The following is a 14,841-nucleotide window of genomic DNA, read 5'->3' as shown; positions in this document are numbered from 1 at the left end:
ACATCTGGCTTTTGAAGTATAATATGACGTGTTTTTTGAGCCATTGAAAAACTTTTTCTGCAAATACACACCAGGAAGAGAATATCTCTGAAACCATGGAGAGATGGGAGCTAACAGCAATTTTGATGTTAAAAGTACTTTTGGAACCAGCAGCTTGCCTTCTTATCAATACACTACTCCTCCCTCTTTAGGTACATCATTGAATTTCCTAAAAGCACAATAGTTGTAGGCAGCGTCAATGGTTATATTGTGCTTTGGGCACTGGCACTAGGAAACTAGTGCCAGGAAAAATGACAAGGGGCTTGCTCAGTGATTTTGTGCAAAAGCTGATGAAAGAAAAATTACCTTTTAGCTATATTACCAACATATATAGTGCGCAGGGCCAGCAATAAGCAGTAAAGAGGGCTTTATCACGCATTATGTTCAGTTCACTGTGAGGCACAGCATAGGTTAACATTTGGATTTAGGGGGGTTAAGCTGATCCTAGATCTAGGGATTTCTCTTTCTAAGTGCTGGTGGGAAGGACAAGGGCGTCACACAATCCAAATATTTCCTCTCTCCCTGTCTGTGATTGGCTAGAGATGTAGGTCAGTAGAAGGCTAAGGCAGATTGGGCAGAGTTGTTGTTCACCATGAGCATACATAAGCTCCATGAAGAGACCTCCTAGAATTTTTCATGGTCTAGGTTGGTGGCTGATGCTTAAAACTTGAGTCATATATCAACCCACAGTCCCCAACATTAATGCTCACATAACCTATAAATGTATAGTACTGAAAACGACATATCAGCTGTATGGACACTATAATGAACCAAATTAACTTATTAAGGTGAAAGCACTCCCTTGTAAAGTCTTGAAATGTGTTAACTTTCACAAATGTGAGGTCTCAAGAGTCATTGAATTGAGAATGTAAAAGTTCTGATTCAATATATTTGACTCCACTTTGTACTTTATTCTTTCATTGAAGTATAGCTGCAACTGAGGTTTTATGGTCTCCTAAATCAAACCTAACTTAAATTTAGGCTGAATATTAAGCAGTGGAAGTAAATCTGGAAAACTCACTTGGCCAAGAGGAGTTTCTCTATTGTCAGCAGGTTTCCTTCATGGAAAGCTTGTCTCTTACAGAGATAGGTGCATATGCATAATCACATAATCCTCTCTGTTAGTTTACCTGTAGCCAAGCCCACCTCAGACAGCTTAAAGAGTAGATATGTTAAACATTTTCATTCATTCATTTTTCATTCCAGCAAAGACTCTTGGTATGTCATTTCATTTTCATTTAAGCATACCTCTGTTTGAATTGAGCTGTGCCCTCATTCTACTATAAATTACCTGGAGGCAAACTGCAATATGTATTTAGAGTAAATAACAAAACAAGCCAGCAAGGGTTGGAAATAGCAAAATGCTCTTGAATCATTACTCATATAGAGCCAGATGACTGACATACATGACTAACTCTTTCACATAGTTAAAAAAAAATCAGTAAAAAAATCACTCATAATTCTGGATAAAGGACTAAGTCGCAGTTAGGCCTGTAGGTGTGCTTTCCATCCATGTTTGCAGTGGATCAAGATCGCCAGCCTCATTAACCTGATATCATTGTCCTGAATGTCTTTTCATTAATCCTGGATATGTTTTAATATTATTATTAGGCGTTAAGATACTGGGCTCTCCTTTTTTATTTTTCTCATTATCACTTTGTACCTCTATACCCTGTGCTTATTATTGTATCTGATTGCCATACATCAAACCACATGTATATAGCAGCAGCTCAATAGTAGCCTAATTCCCTCCTTTGGCATAATTCATTGGTGAACGTCTCTTCAAATTAGAAATACACCTTAAAAGCTGTGTTTAACTGCATCCAAAAATTTCTAACATATGGCAACTATAGTTAATTGTAGGGCATGCAGTACAGTGATGTGTGGTTGTTTGTATTCAGCTCATGTGGCTGTTCACTGTTTTTTTTTTTTCTTCAGTCATTTATTTTGTAGGGCTTGCATTACAGCTATGCATGCTATCAATATTTTATTCATTGCACATGGAGGCAGCTTCCTCTTCTAAATTTAAGTTGCTGGTCCCAAAGTGAGGTTTGTGTGTAAAGGTTCTTTTCATCAGCCACCTACACCACACTATGCTCTGCCAGTTGGACACTGTTAATATTGCCTCAGAGTCATGGTTAACAGTATGACACATTTTTAAATGCCCTAAACAGAATTCCTGAAGAGTAGTTTGATGTCATAGCTCTGCTCTGTCAAACGAAAGTGGATGACCTACTTTTCTCCCCCTGCCGCTGAAATATTTCAGAAATAGGATTGGATAGCTTCAGCTGAAGTCCTGTGCACTAACCCAGAAACAGACTCACGTTGCAGCTATAGGCAAGGCTATGTTTCACCGCCTTGCCCTCCCCCCGATCTTTATGTTTGGCTGTTGAGAAGTGGGTGGGAATTTGTAGGGAAGCAGAGCGAGGGGATTTTAACAGATGACAGTCTTTACTGAATTCACTGTGAGTTTAGGGAGAGCGTGAATGGTAAGGGCTGATAACTTTCTCCCTTGTTATCTGTGACAACATACTGTAAGTAGGCCTTTTACTATAATGGGTTGTTAGATGAATTTCAAAACATTTGGCTAATTTAAGTTGTGATTCTCATTTTCATTTAGGCCTACATATTTCTTATTGTGAGTGCTACAAATTGCATATGTTGTTTTACGTAGCTTTTTAACATCATCTTATGTTTTTTGTGTAGGAATGGTTTGTTTTTGTTTTGGGCCTTTTATTTGTGCCTAGCACATTTGGAAAGTGCACTGTTCCATTTAAGATCCAGTTCAGAAGACAGATGTTACCACTGACCTCTTTAGCGCTTGATTTAATGCATGTAGTGGTTTTGGAGTGGTTATTTTGACCCTGCGGCAGTAAGCAGACATTACATATTGTGTTAATGCACTGTTAAGTGAAGCTCTATGCAGCATAATGTACTATATCTTTCAAACAGCTGGGACTATAGGATACCACCAGTAATGCATAAAAGATTTTTCCTTAGCCTTTATATGTGATATCTTGTTATTGCAGCTAGCATTTTGTAAGTTGCTTAACTGTAAACCATAACTGTGTGAATGATTTGGTTATGATTGAATCCCCATTCTGTGATACTGTATAGCCACTTTGACACCATCAGCTACCAGCCTTATTTCTGGCTGTTTTCGTTTTAATGTTACAACGTGCAGTCACTCCCAACTCTGTAGGTGCTTTAGTTGCTTGGCAACAGGAGGATGGAGTGCATATATTTACTGTTGAAGTAAAAACCTGGGGTGAAAGATGATACGCCTTAATTAGGACAGAATCTTAACAAATCTTAGCTCAGTCAGAATATATATATGTATTCAGTTTGCTATTGTATGATTACCATTGACAGCTGCACATTTTTATTGAATTTCATGTCTTTCCACAGGTTTTGAGAGCATTCTTGAAGGTCTGTTTGGTCCAGAGTTGGTAGAAGACCTAAAATTATTTAAGGGTAAGTATCCTCTTTATTGTTTTTATAATAGTGGCTATGCTCATACAAATGTATGAATGACATGAATGGGAATTTTGAGTATAATCTGTTATCTGCTCATATGACAATGCTACTGCATTGTACCATCTGGTACCCCTCTACATTCACTACAAGACAGCCCCTCTGGCTGCAGAGGAGAAGATGCCTTTTGTTCCAACAAAGTTGGTGTTTTGGATGGCGTGGGGCCAGTGTAAAAGTCTACAGTGTTCTACAGACATTTTTACAATGCATGATGTTAGTGAGACAATAGTGGCCATTATTTGAGTTTTCATTACATTTGCAGTGAAAGGATTGTCAAAGTCCAAATAATTTTTCTACGCAAGCAGTTGGGTAGGAAGGCTGTTGAGAATTAAGTTGTCTGTTCCTGATTCGGTCAGTTTCACTAAAATAAGTCAAAACAATTTCATTGTAGCTGACTCATTCATTTCACTCATACATTTCTGTCATTGAGTTGTGCTCTGAAAAATATTAGATTCAAACTGAATGTGGGACACTGCAGGTTTCAAACAGAACTATTTTTTTTATGATGCATCCTACATGCAGCTAGACAGTATGGTGGTTGTGCTGGTGAAAGTGCAGAAAGAGACAGTATCTTCAAACAAAATGTACTATATGCATACTAGGCATACATTGGAAGAGTTTGTTATTTTTATTACAAAACCAAAGCACAAAGGTGTTGATCATCTGTTTTGTATCCACAGACTTAAAGCCAACAGCAGTGTCTGACTGGTCATTTGATGAAAACTGCCTGTTCTGTCGTTTGAGACGAGACAAAGTTAAGGTAAGACTTACATTTTGGTGTTGTCTCTGAGCTTTTCATTCAGCTGGGGGGGGATTAATTTCAACTATGGTTCTCATATTTATGGTGAAAGGGTGGTGAAGATCACATCCAGAAGCTACAATTTTAGGAATGCCCCAGAACTTTTTAACAGGGCTTAGATGGTAGGTGGATGCCTTTTAGTAGTGCTTTCAGCGTGTTCTCAAATATATCAGGGATTCCTAGCAGAATTTTTTGTTGCTTAATTATCTAATCTGAGGTGAAATCAGCCAACTGAATAAAATAACTTTGTTTTGCTCAGTGTCCTGTATCCTGTTCTCTGAAGACCGCTGACTGACCATTGACTGACTGACAACACTAACTTCATGGTTTTGTCATTTGACAGGAACACTTAATTGGTTTAAGCAGCGAGGGGCTTGAAGATACACCCAAACCTCTCCTGGTAAAAGATCAGACCACAATCAGCAGACTAGAGAAACAAGCCGAGGAATTTCTCAATGCAGTCCTCTGCAAAAAAGGTGAGGCGATGTCTCTGTGATGGAGTGAGCCACGTGCATTAGAATTTTTTGTTATGAAACTCCCTGCAGACTAAATGGGCAACACCAATCACTGCTTATTAGGGTTTTATTTTTTTTAAAGCTTTCATTAAAGTTTACATTTATCTTTGCATGAAAAATATTGCAACAACTAAAGCTCTTATGGCTTAAGGAAAATTACATTACATTACATGTAAGTTTGTTTTGCATGTTAACAAACTGGTTCTTATTCCTAAAACATGCTTAAACTGGGTTGGTAATTTTTGATAACAATCACTTATAGCTCAGTAAAGGAATGCACTTTTTTTTTTTTTAACCATGTATTATTTCTTTCCAGATGTGCCAAATTTCTCAGACCCAGACATTCCTGTAGTGGCTCGTGAGATCCTTCAGAGAATGATTCGACAGTTTGCTGCCGAATATACCTCAAAAACCAGCTCCCCTCAGGACAATTGCTCAGATTCTCAGCCTCGCTCTGACCAAAGCCTGCCGACCCCACCCTTGCTCCCAGGGGCGCCTCCTTCCACCAGCCCTGCTGCCACCCTGGCTGGGCCTGCACACAACCAGAACCCCGTCCTCAGCAAGCTCCTCATGGCTGACCAGGATGCTCCCCTTGACCTTACCATCAAAAAGCCCCCGGCTGAGCCCAGCGAACAAGGTAGTGTGAAGTTAAACATATCTGTAACAGAGCAGCTTATTCAGGACTGAACTAGTGTACTAGTGATAGGCCAGTCTGAACTTAGCATTGAATTCAGATGGACTTTTGCTTCCTTTTTTTTACAGATGGAGTCCTTGACTTATCTATTAAAAAGAATCGCTATAGCAGCAACCCGCCTGTCCGTAGTCCCTGCCTTTCTCCAGCCACAGCCACGCTCAAGGGGTAAGATAAGTTTCTTTCTCTTTGTCTCTTTAGTCTCCAGTCCTTAAGCCGTAATTTTTTACAGGATATGTTGTAGTTTAGGATGATCACAAAATGGATTTGGAATTAATTCAGTTTTTTAACAAATGTTGTATTGGTTATGTGTAATGGTATCACTGCATGGGCATGAGCTGAGGCCTGAAATTTGAGTCCTGAAATTGGAGATCACTCAGCCAGTTGGTTGCTTGATGAAAATGAACAACAACAAACAGGGTTTTGCTAACAGAAGTGTTTTTTGCCACAAAGAAAAATAATAAAACTGCAACAGAGGGAAACATCCTCCATGTGCTTCTGCTGCTTGAATCTGCTTTTAAACTTCACTCCAGTGCGTCCTAGAAGATGCTGTTTGCATCATTCAGAATGAATTACCCTGCAGACTTTAAGTTAATGCAGCTGCCTGCTCCTCAGTTTTGGTCTGACAGGCCACTGGTATTACCAGCAAGGGTCTGCATGGGCAGCAACATGTTAGTTTATGAGCTATTGTGGCTTAAAAGGATTCTGTTAGTTTGGACTTGTGTTTAGTTTCTGTTCATTATTGTCTGGCAAAGCACCTGCTGATGATGATCACAGGACTAATAGCCTTGCTAATCTTGCAACTATATGCAATTCCTAACACTTTTTGTCCAAAAAAAAAAAAAAACATAAACCAGTGCAGCTGATTCCAGGATAAATAAAGGACTGAAGCCCTGCACAAATGCAGTAGAGAGCAGATATACTTTTGAATTTAAACACTCAGGAGAGTCTCAGTGATGGAAGTAATATAGTAGCAGAGGTGATATAATAAATTCATTCACATTTGCACAATTGCATCTACCGGTAGTTGGTTTAATATCAAAATGTAAATATGTTACTATGTTGGCAACAGAAGTAGTTTTCAAGTCATACCTTCTTACAATAAACATGATGGCACATGATTTGGTAGAGCATCGTTACTGGTATCAAGTATTAGAAAATATTCATCCAAATTAGACGGTCATATTTCCAATTTTGTCTCTGTAGACAGCTTGCTATTTTATTTCATTCTTGATTCAGTCAAACACTTGATAATATATCTATATCTAACTAGAATGTATTATTTTGTTTTGTAGTTTGGTTCTCTTTTGTTTTCCTTGAAACCAAAGCCCTTTGATTATGTTATACTCCGCTTGGCTTGACGTGCCTATAAAATATTATTTAAGCAAGAGTGGCTTCGCGCTCTCTTTCTCTGCTGCTTTGAGAACTGATAGAATCTAAAAATGATGATGATTCTTAGCAGAATTAAATTGCTTCTGATTTCATCTTACATTGAATATGATATATAGCATACACACTGTCCTCAAATTGATAAAAATTGCAGTTATTCTATAAAACTATCTAAATTTAAGGTCCTTGGAGGAATAAAGTGATGAAAACCCCAAATTAAGCTATTTAGATTCTAAAAGGAATAGCTTATAATTATTTTATATTATTGGCTTAACCCCTAAGCGGTGTGTATACAATTGCATCTCTGGAGATTAACTCCAAATTTTGTGTTTGGGAAAAACACACTGAAAACAAAAATATTTTTCAAAATTAATTTAGGTCATCACACTTAAGTTAGTCAGTTAGGCTTTGAGTTTGATACACACAAAAACCCTCTGCTGGCTTACTCTTTTATTTCTGTGCTTGTTTAGTGGTAACGTCACACACAAAATGTCAAGAGCTTTATTTGCATTAGTTATTTTGTATGGCATAGTTATTATGCCCTGCTTAACAGCTTCATGCCAAGCTGCCTTACTGCAATGACAAATGATCCCTCCTTCTGGCTGTGCTTTTTGAGCCACGAGAATACTAAGACCGTTACGTACTCCAGTAAATGCCTTTTTCTTTGCTTTATTGTTTCTTTGCCCTTTCTTTTTGTTTCTCATTTCTTATGTTGATGCAAAATTTGTAAACAATCATTAAAGCAAGCAAATAAAAAAATTGTCAAACTTGAGCCTTTTTTGTTCTTAAAAGTCACACACACAACCACACAGTCAGTCATTCTAAAAGATAGTGATGTTACCAAAGCAAGATCATATAATAAAGGAGTGGCCAACATCCTCCCCACCCCAACCCATCCTCCTTTAGAAAAGACTAAAAAGGCACTGTGCAAGCTCTGCTTACACCCAGTTTCCTTCCATCCAATCAGGCGATCCTTGAGAGCGGACGGACAGGTCGGGCTGTTAATGAGGAGCCTACAGGATGGGAGGAGGAGGGAGAATATCGGCCACTCCACCCGTTATAAACCTTCCTCGTCTCTTGCATACTCGCTGCACATCAAAGAAGAGGCCGATCTGGAGAGCGACCCAGAGTCACCTCTCAGCCATAACCACGGCTCCAGCCCTACTGACTTTTTCAGAAATGGATCTGCTTCCTGGAATTCCAAAACTCACTTTGGGGCTCTCCTGAAACTCAAAGCCAGTGGTGAGGCTAGTGAGCACCTTAAAGACCTACCGAAGTTGTTGGAAGCCGCTGGACTTTTAACAAAGTCACTTGCGTATGAGAAAGGAAACCTCCAGGAGGCCTGCATGGACCACAGCCTCTCCCTTTCTCATTCATCATCTTTTGATCTTAAGATTCCCCAGGTGCGAGTTTTGGCCTCAGGAACAGACCCGTCTTGGGATTCCTTGTCCTCCGAGTATTCAGGTTCACTTTGTGAGAATGGTCTTGGAAAGAAGCTTCGTTCCATTATTCCCAGGCAGATCCAGAAAAAGAGCAGCAGAGGTGTTAATAGCTCAGATTTGGAGAAGGAATACTGGCCTTATGTCACTGACCGCCAAGCCTTGGGTGGAAACACTCCTCTGGATTCAGAGTTAGACCTAGGTAACAAGCAGCCAAGGAAGAAACGCGGGCGATATCGACAGTACAACACTGAGCTCCTGGAAGAGGCTATTGTGGTGGTGATGGGCGGAAAAATGAGTGTGTCTAAAGCACAGACGATATATGGCATTCCACACAGCACCCTGGAATACAAAGTTAAAGAGCGACTGGGGACCTTGAAAAATCCCCCCAAAAAGAAACTGAAGCTGATGAGCCTGGCAGAGGAGCAGGGTGGTACACAATACCCTGAGAGGAAAGAACTCCAAAACCCCCAGAACATTGTTTCTGAGAAAAGGGCGTCAACATCTGAAGAGACTGGGAATGATTCCCATGATGGAAGCCTCTCATCAAATGAGTGATATTCGTTAAGTCCTAATGATGATGTAGTTTTTAACCAGACAAATGTTGCATTTGCCAGACACTGGTAGTAGCTGACTAGTTTTTCCATATAACCTTAACATTTGTGCAACTTCAAAACCAAATTACCCATATTTATCATTGACTCGTTGAATTTTATCCTTTACTTTTGGTCATAGTACATAAATATGTTTATGTATGGCCATCTATTTTAAACACTCAAATGTCTCCCTGCCCTACATATTGTGCTTGGAAGAATTTTAATGTACTACATTATATTGTTAATTAATTTCAGATTATTTATTTAGGTTATGCTTAAAATAATCATGTCAGGCTCTAAATGTATTCATCACACTCAGAGCCAAACTGAAGCATGTCTAAGGAGGTGGCGCCCCTCAGTGTCTTCTCTCAGCACTGCTCAGAGCACTTGGTCATATGTTCACTCTATTCTACTGAGCGTGTAGGACCTACAAGTATAAATGAAGGCATATTAAGAATCCATTATTACAAAGTATTTATGGATAACAGTGAAAGTCTGAAAATACACTTCTATGACTGAAATAGACACTGGAGATGTAAGGACAAACGGTGTATCCAAATCCTAATATTATTCAAATTATTTATTAATTCCAAAAACTATTATCGAAACTATTTATTTATCATGCTAGTCTGTCAGAATAGCATGATCTACTGTCCAGAATTTCACTTTCCTTTTATGCCTATCCTCAAAAGCATGACAGATTTTCATCTATCTTTCATCTATGTTTTTTCTGTATATTTCGCTGCACTATATGAATGGTAATAGTTTTTTTTTCATTGCCTTCACTGCACTCAGGATGAGTTCAGATTGCAATACTTGCCAGGCAAAGAAAATATCTCCATTAGATATTGAGTCACTGTAAACCTATAAATATACCTCAGCTACAGCTATGCTTAACTAAATCATTGCCTCATGGAAGTCACCTCTAATGGAGTAAGGGTAGCCCTTTGAGGTAACATTTCAGGATGTTTCACTGACAAGTATGTCTGTCTAACTCTGAGATGTCTTCACAACCTACCTTAACTAATTGTCAGTAGCATTTCAGTGCCAGTGTAAGCCTTCAGAGCATTTCAGTTCTGTGTGATTCAGGGCTTGTCTTTTTCAGATATCAGGTGTTATCTCTAGCATGTCTGTATCTAAGACATGAAAGATTTTCAAAACAATGCAAAAACATAAGTATTTCTATACATATATAGAACATAATATATATTGAAATGTATACATGCATACATACACACTTACACATCTTGCTTGCCCATGGAACATGATTAAGAATTGTCTCTTTGGGTCAATTAACAACACTCACACTAGTTTGTGAGGATGATACTCTGTTGTAGTGACCTAACATTTCACAGTCACAAAAAATGTGCTTTAGCTAAACTCTTGACATCAGTTAACTCCTAGCTCTCTTAAATACATCTAGACTTCTTTGAAAATAAATAAGATCAGTCCTGTGTTCACAAGTCTAAATGAATCTAGGTGCAGTATTGTCATTTTAGCATCCATAAAGTCTTTATTTTTTTAAATACAGAACCTTATCAAGCAATATCAGCAGATGGAGCTTAACATGCTGGCTGATTGTGTAGCTGACATTTGCCAGCTAGCCAAGTTAGCTAACTTGTTAGCTACTAATACAATTATGCCTCAATCCACATCCACCTATTTCTGAAGTTACTAGGGCAAAAATTCTGTGAAAATAAATTTCATGTCTATGTGGAGAGGACACGTGGTAATTCATCTCCTGGCTGTCATGTTCGTACTTCCAAGAGAAATGATTCGAATTACTCAATATAAAATATTATCTCAGGCTGCATTGCGTCTGAGAGAACTTAATTGGTTTTTGTGCAGTTGCAGACAGGCCAAGATAGACTGCAATTATTTTTTAATAACTCTGTGGATCATATACACTCTCTTCCCTGCCTTTCACTACCTCTTTGAGATATTTCTATTTTAAGTGTCTGTACTAAATCTTAGGTTGGTGCCCTGTCCTTAATATAAATACTCTACAGAGGGTTTGGTCATGGTGCTGTTACTATACACATTGTAAAGGTTAAGGTTAAAAAAAAAACATTTTAATGAAGGCTTGTCACTACATGACATTACATAACATCTTCACTGAATTTTTGCCTGATGGACTCAGCAGAAAGAACTCAGTGTTTTAACTCTGTCTTGTCCATTAGTTCTATCAGGACACCTCATCGTGCATTACCGCTTATACCTCAGGATATTCCAGAATATGGGATCATGGCCCATTATTCTTATCAGGTCGATACAGAACTCTTGCAAATTTTGGTAATAGTCTTTTTGCAGTTCTTGCAGCCTTTTAGATGTACACAATGTTACTTTGATGAAAATGGATGTTTTAATTAATGAAATGATTGCTTAACTACAAGCAGTTAACTCAGATATATTTGCAGTCATATATTACAGAAATTTGTTTAGATTAGATTTTTATGTGAGAGTTGGTTCAAGCAGAAAAACATAGTTCAGGGACTTTCACTTTTTTGTTAATAGTACTGTAACAGTAGTATAACTTGGTTTTCGATGTTTGACTTACTGAATACTTTGTTGGGCTCTTAGTTTTTGCCACTTCTTGCACTCAATGCAGTCTTTTAATTTTTTATTTTATTTTATGGTTTGTATATACTCTCCCATCAAGTTAAAACTCTTTTTTTAGCTGATAAACCAACCTAAATGATCATTTTACCAGTTTCATCAAGTACACATGTATGATTAAGTTAAATCTAGTCACTGATTTACTGTCATTAATTAAATTACTCTTGCATTGACAATCATCCTGCATTTTCCCAAGGCCACAGTTTAATTTCTCATAACATGTTTAATGCATTTTAATGAATACATAATAGACATATGAGCACTTTGGGTTCATCTTTCTCTTTCATAGTAAATCAAATGGTTGACTACCTCATCTTAAAAACCCATATCACAGTCTACTGTTCTCATAGCTGTTTTATGTATGTCATGTGCACTATACATGCTTTTATTAAGTAAACAGCTTACAGAAAGAGCTGTTATAAAGTTGATTTTAGACAGAGGGAAATCTGTAGAAATTCTACCATATGTAAATATTTCACTGTATCCTTGTAGCTAATTGCTTTCTGATCTATTTAATGTTTCCTTTGTCTCAAAGCTTTGTTCTTTGGTGGTGGTGTTAGCTCATTGTTATTCAGACAGTTGTGACAAAAGCATTTTTGATGGTCTCTTGCTTCAGAGAAACCTTTTCCTTCTGAAAGGGGAGGAAGAGTTTATCTCCCCTTACCTACCCACTCAAACTGATGATTTGTTTGTAATTTTTTTAATGCAGTATTTATTAATCAATATTTATTAGCATAATTTAAGTAACCATGAATGTAAATGGCTTTAATAAAACAAAAAGTAACTCCTGTAGGTATTTATAGACACAAGTATATAATGCTTAAGAGGTATATTTAACTGTCTTACATGAGAGATGTGATGGGATAACATTTAAGATTGTTCCATTTTATTCTGACACAGGTTGGGTATCTTTTGCTTGGTATATAAAATTTATGAGGACAACGGATCGATAACTGCAAATGGTGTGGCTCCTCAAATGATTAAAGAGTATAAAATCTACATAGATTTTATGGACAGATTTTTTTAAATATTTGATTTAATATTTACAATGTTTAAAGGTATGACACTGGTTGTATTTTGCATGACTGGATAACATATGTGTCAGTGGGAAGTTAGTTGTATATGGTGAATTTTATCTTTGAGGATGTTTATTGAAAATACTGGAGTGCTGATGTGTTAACTGTCAAGTCATTGTGATTCTGAATATTGCTAAACCAGTTCAAAATCTGGTTATTGGTTCACTAAAGATGTATGATGAAGGATCCTCATACAGTAATTGGTAATTGCAAGATTTTTTTATATCCCTAATGTACAGTATATGAACATTGTGGATGAGTTAATGTTTGTGTGGTTGTAGAATATAGTGGAATTGAGTTGTAAATTTGGTTTGGTTCTGCTTGTTAGATTGGTTATTCTATTCCTCTGGAAGAAAATGGCATGTACTTTGTACATGTACATGTACTTTGTCAGTTCATCACTGCAGTGCTAAATGAAACGGAGCGAAAACCCTCAGGGATGAAACCCTTACCACTTGTTATTCAGGTACTCCATTTCACTGGAGTTAGACTTTGCAAGCAGGGATGTGAAGTTAATGAGCTTAGCAAAAAATTTGGTCAGGTTCTAGGTGCGGCAAATGTTATTTTTTTAATCTCTAAAATTATTTTTTAATCTCTAAAGATCACATTTGAGATATTTTGGGATGCAGTACAAATCATTTTGTGTTTTACAGCCAAAAAAACCTTAGTACATATTTTCACTGTTATATTATTTTTATACTCCGTTACACGATGAATGTCAATATAATCTCAGTTAAGGTAAGATGTTGACCACTGGGGTATTAAAGTTTCTTTACAGTTCAGTGCCTCGAACAGGACACATATTATAAAAAAAAAAACACTTGATGTAACATCCTGAAACTGCATATCTGAAGATCTCAATGAAAAGGTCTAAGACTTTTCTTACTTACTGTACATGGATTACAGCTTCCATACCTCTACCACTTCAAAGGTTGTATTGTGACCTTTGTGATTTAAAGCTGTAATGTTTGTATTATGTTCTTTTGACCATGCATCTGGCAGAGTGTACTAACACTAAACATTTCAACATTTTAACTTAGCTGCCTGACCCATAAAATTTCACTTTACCGCATCGTTATATAGCTGGAAACTAACATAGAGGCTACCTTGCAATTTTAACACTATTTTACACTACTGATATTGTACCGTCTTTGCTACAGCTCAAAGTTGACAACATGTGTCAGATTTAAAGTTACAGATCAAGCATTACTATATCAAATTTGTTATTTATCATTATTTATAGTTGTATGCTAATATATTGCTGGTTTCTAATGATCAGAAAAAAATATTAGGGGACAGTATCAGAATTTTTCTCTGACTACATGTTCATCTTGCAGTTGATAGCATCTTTTGCTCTACAAAGCTGTTTCTCTTTTTTATTACTCAGTATAGCCTTGTGACATGTCACCTCAGGAATGCAGATGTGGTTTTATTTATCTGTTCATTTTGTTGTTAAAAGGCCACAGTGTAGCCAGGAAAGGGCTTGTTTTACAAAGAAAATAAACTCTCCAGAGTTATCAGATAAATATATTTTTGGCATAATGTGATGGTATACACTGACCAGCCTCAACATAAAAAACAGTAACTGGTTTTAATGTTATGGCTGATCAGTTCAAATGCTCCAAAGGTATTGGAGGATTTTGTAGTAGATCTACCTCACTGATACAACTTTCGCTAAATATAAAAACATGGCCCCCCAGTTAATTGATTAATTTAGATCTGCGTAGGCAAAAAGAAAACCTCACAGGTGTTAAAATATTATTTTTGCATATGTTCAGTCACACATGATTTTTCTTTAACTGTTCAATTTGTCTTAAATTGTTGAGCACTTGTATCTAAATGTCAATATTTACTAGTCATCAAATACACACAAACTTTACAAAAATGATGTACTCTATATTTGCCCCTAATGTACTTGCTCTTTAAAGTGATAAAATGTGTTGTTTTAATCAAAGTGGGCCACCATTACTAAATGTCTTGTGCATGTGAAATTTTTTCTTGATGTATACTGTGATAAAAAGCACCATGGTGCAAAGAAGAAAAATGTAATAACTGTAACAATGTAATTGGTAAAGTTCACTGGATGAGGTTTGCTTTTAAAATCACTTATTCTTCTAATAAATATGCAATGATTAACATTTTTTCAC

General features: G+C 37.0%; 1 protein-coding gene across 3 annotated transcripts in view; it reads left to right on the top strand.

The window, feature by feature from the left end:
* The window catches only part of wu:fc17b08 (ligand-dependent corepressor), a 31,635-nt gene that overhangs the window by 4,248 nt on the left and 12,546 nt on the right, over positions 1-14,841 (top strand). For 2 of the 3 annotated variants that reach the window (XR_007814814.1, XM_018677691.2), the window contains exons 2-6: positions 3,448-3,513; positions 4,254-4,333; positions 4,716-4,848; positions 5,204-5,524; positions 5,650-5,746. Coding sequence is in view for 2 of the 3 variants with exons in the window: in XM_018677691.2 (XP_018533207.1) it covers positions 3,448-3,513; positions 4,254-4,333; positions 4,716-4,848; positions 5,204-5,524; positions 5,650-5,746 (697 nt within the window). In the remaining variant the exon portion in view is untranslated. Of the gene's footprint in view, positions 1-3,447; positions 3,514-4,253; positions 4,334-4,715; positions 4,849-5,203; positions 5,525-5,649; positions 5,747-7,934; positions 14,831-14,841 lie in introns of those variants that run through there. The other variant, XM_018677701.2, reaches the window with a different exon arrangement.

Source organism: Lates calcarifer, linkage group LG16_LG22 (genome assembly GCF_001640805.2).
Source record: "Lates calcarifer isolate ASB-BC8 linkage group LG16_LG22, TLL_Latcal_v3, whole genome shotgun sequence".
In the NCBI taxonomy this organism is placed as follows: domain Eukaryota; kingdom Metazoa; phylum Chordata; class Actinopteri; family Centropomidae; genus Lates; species Lates calcarifer.
Note: the sequence above shows the minus strand (reverse complement) of the source record. Positions and strands in the feature narration are given on the sequence as shown.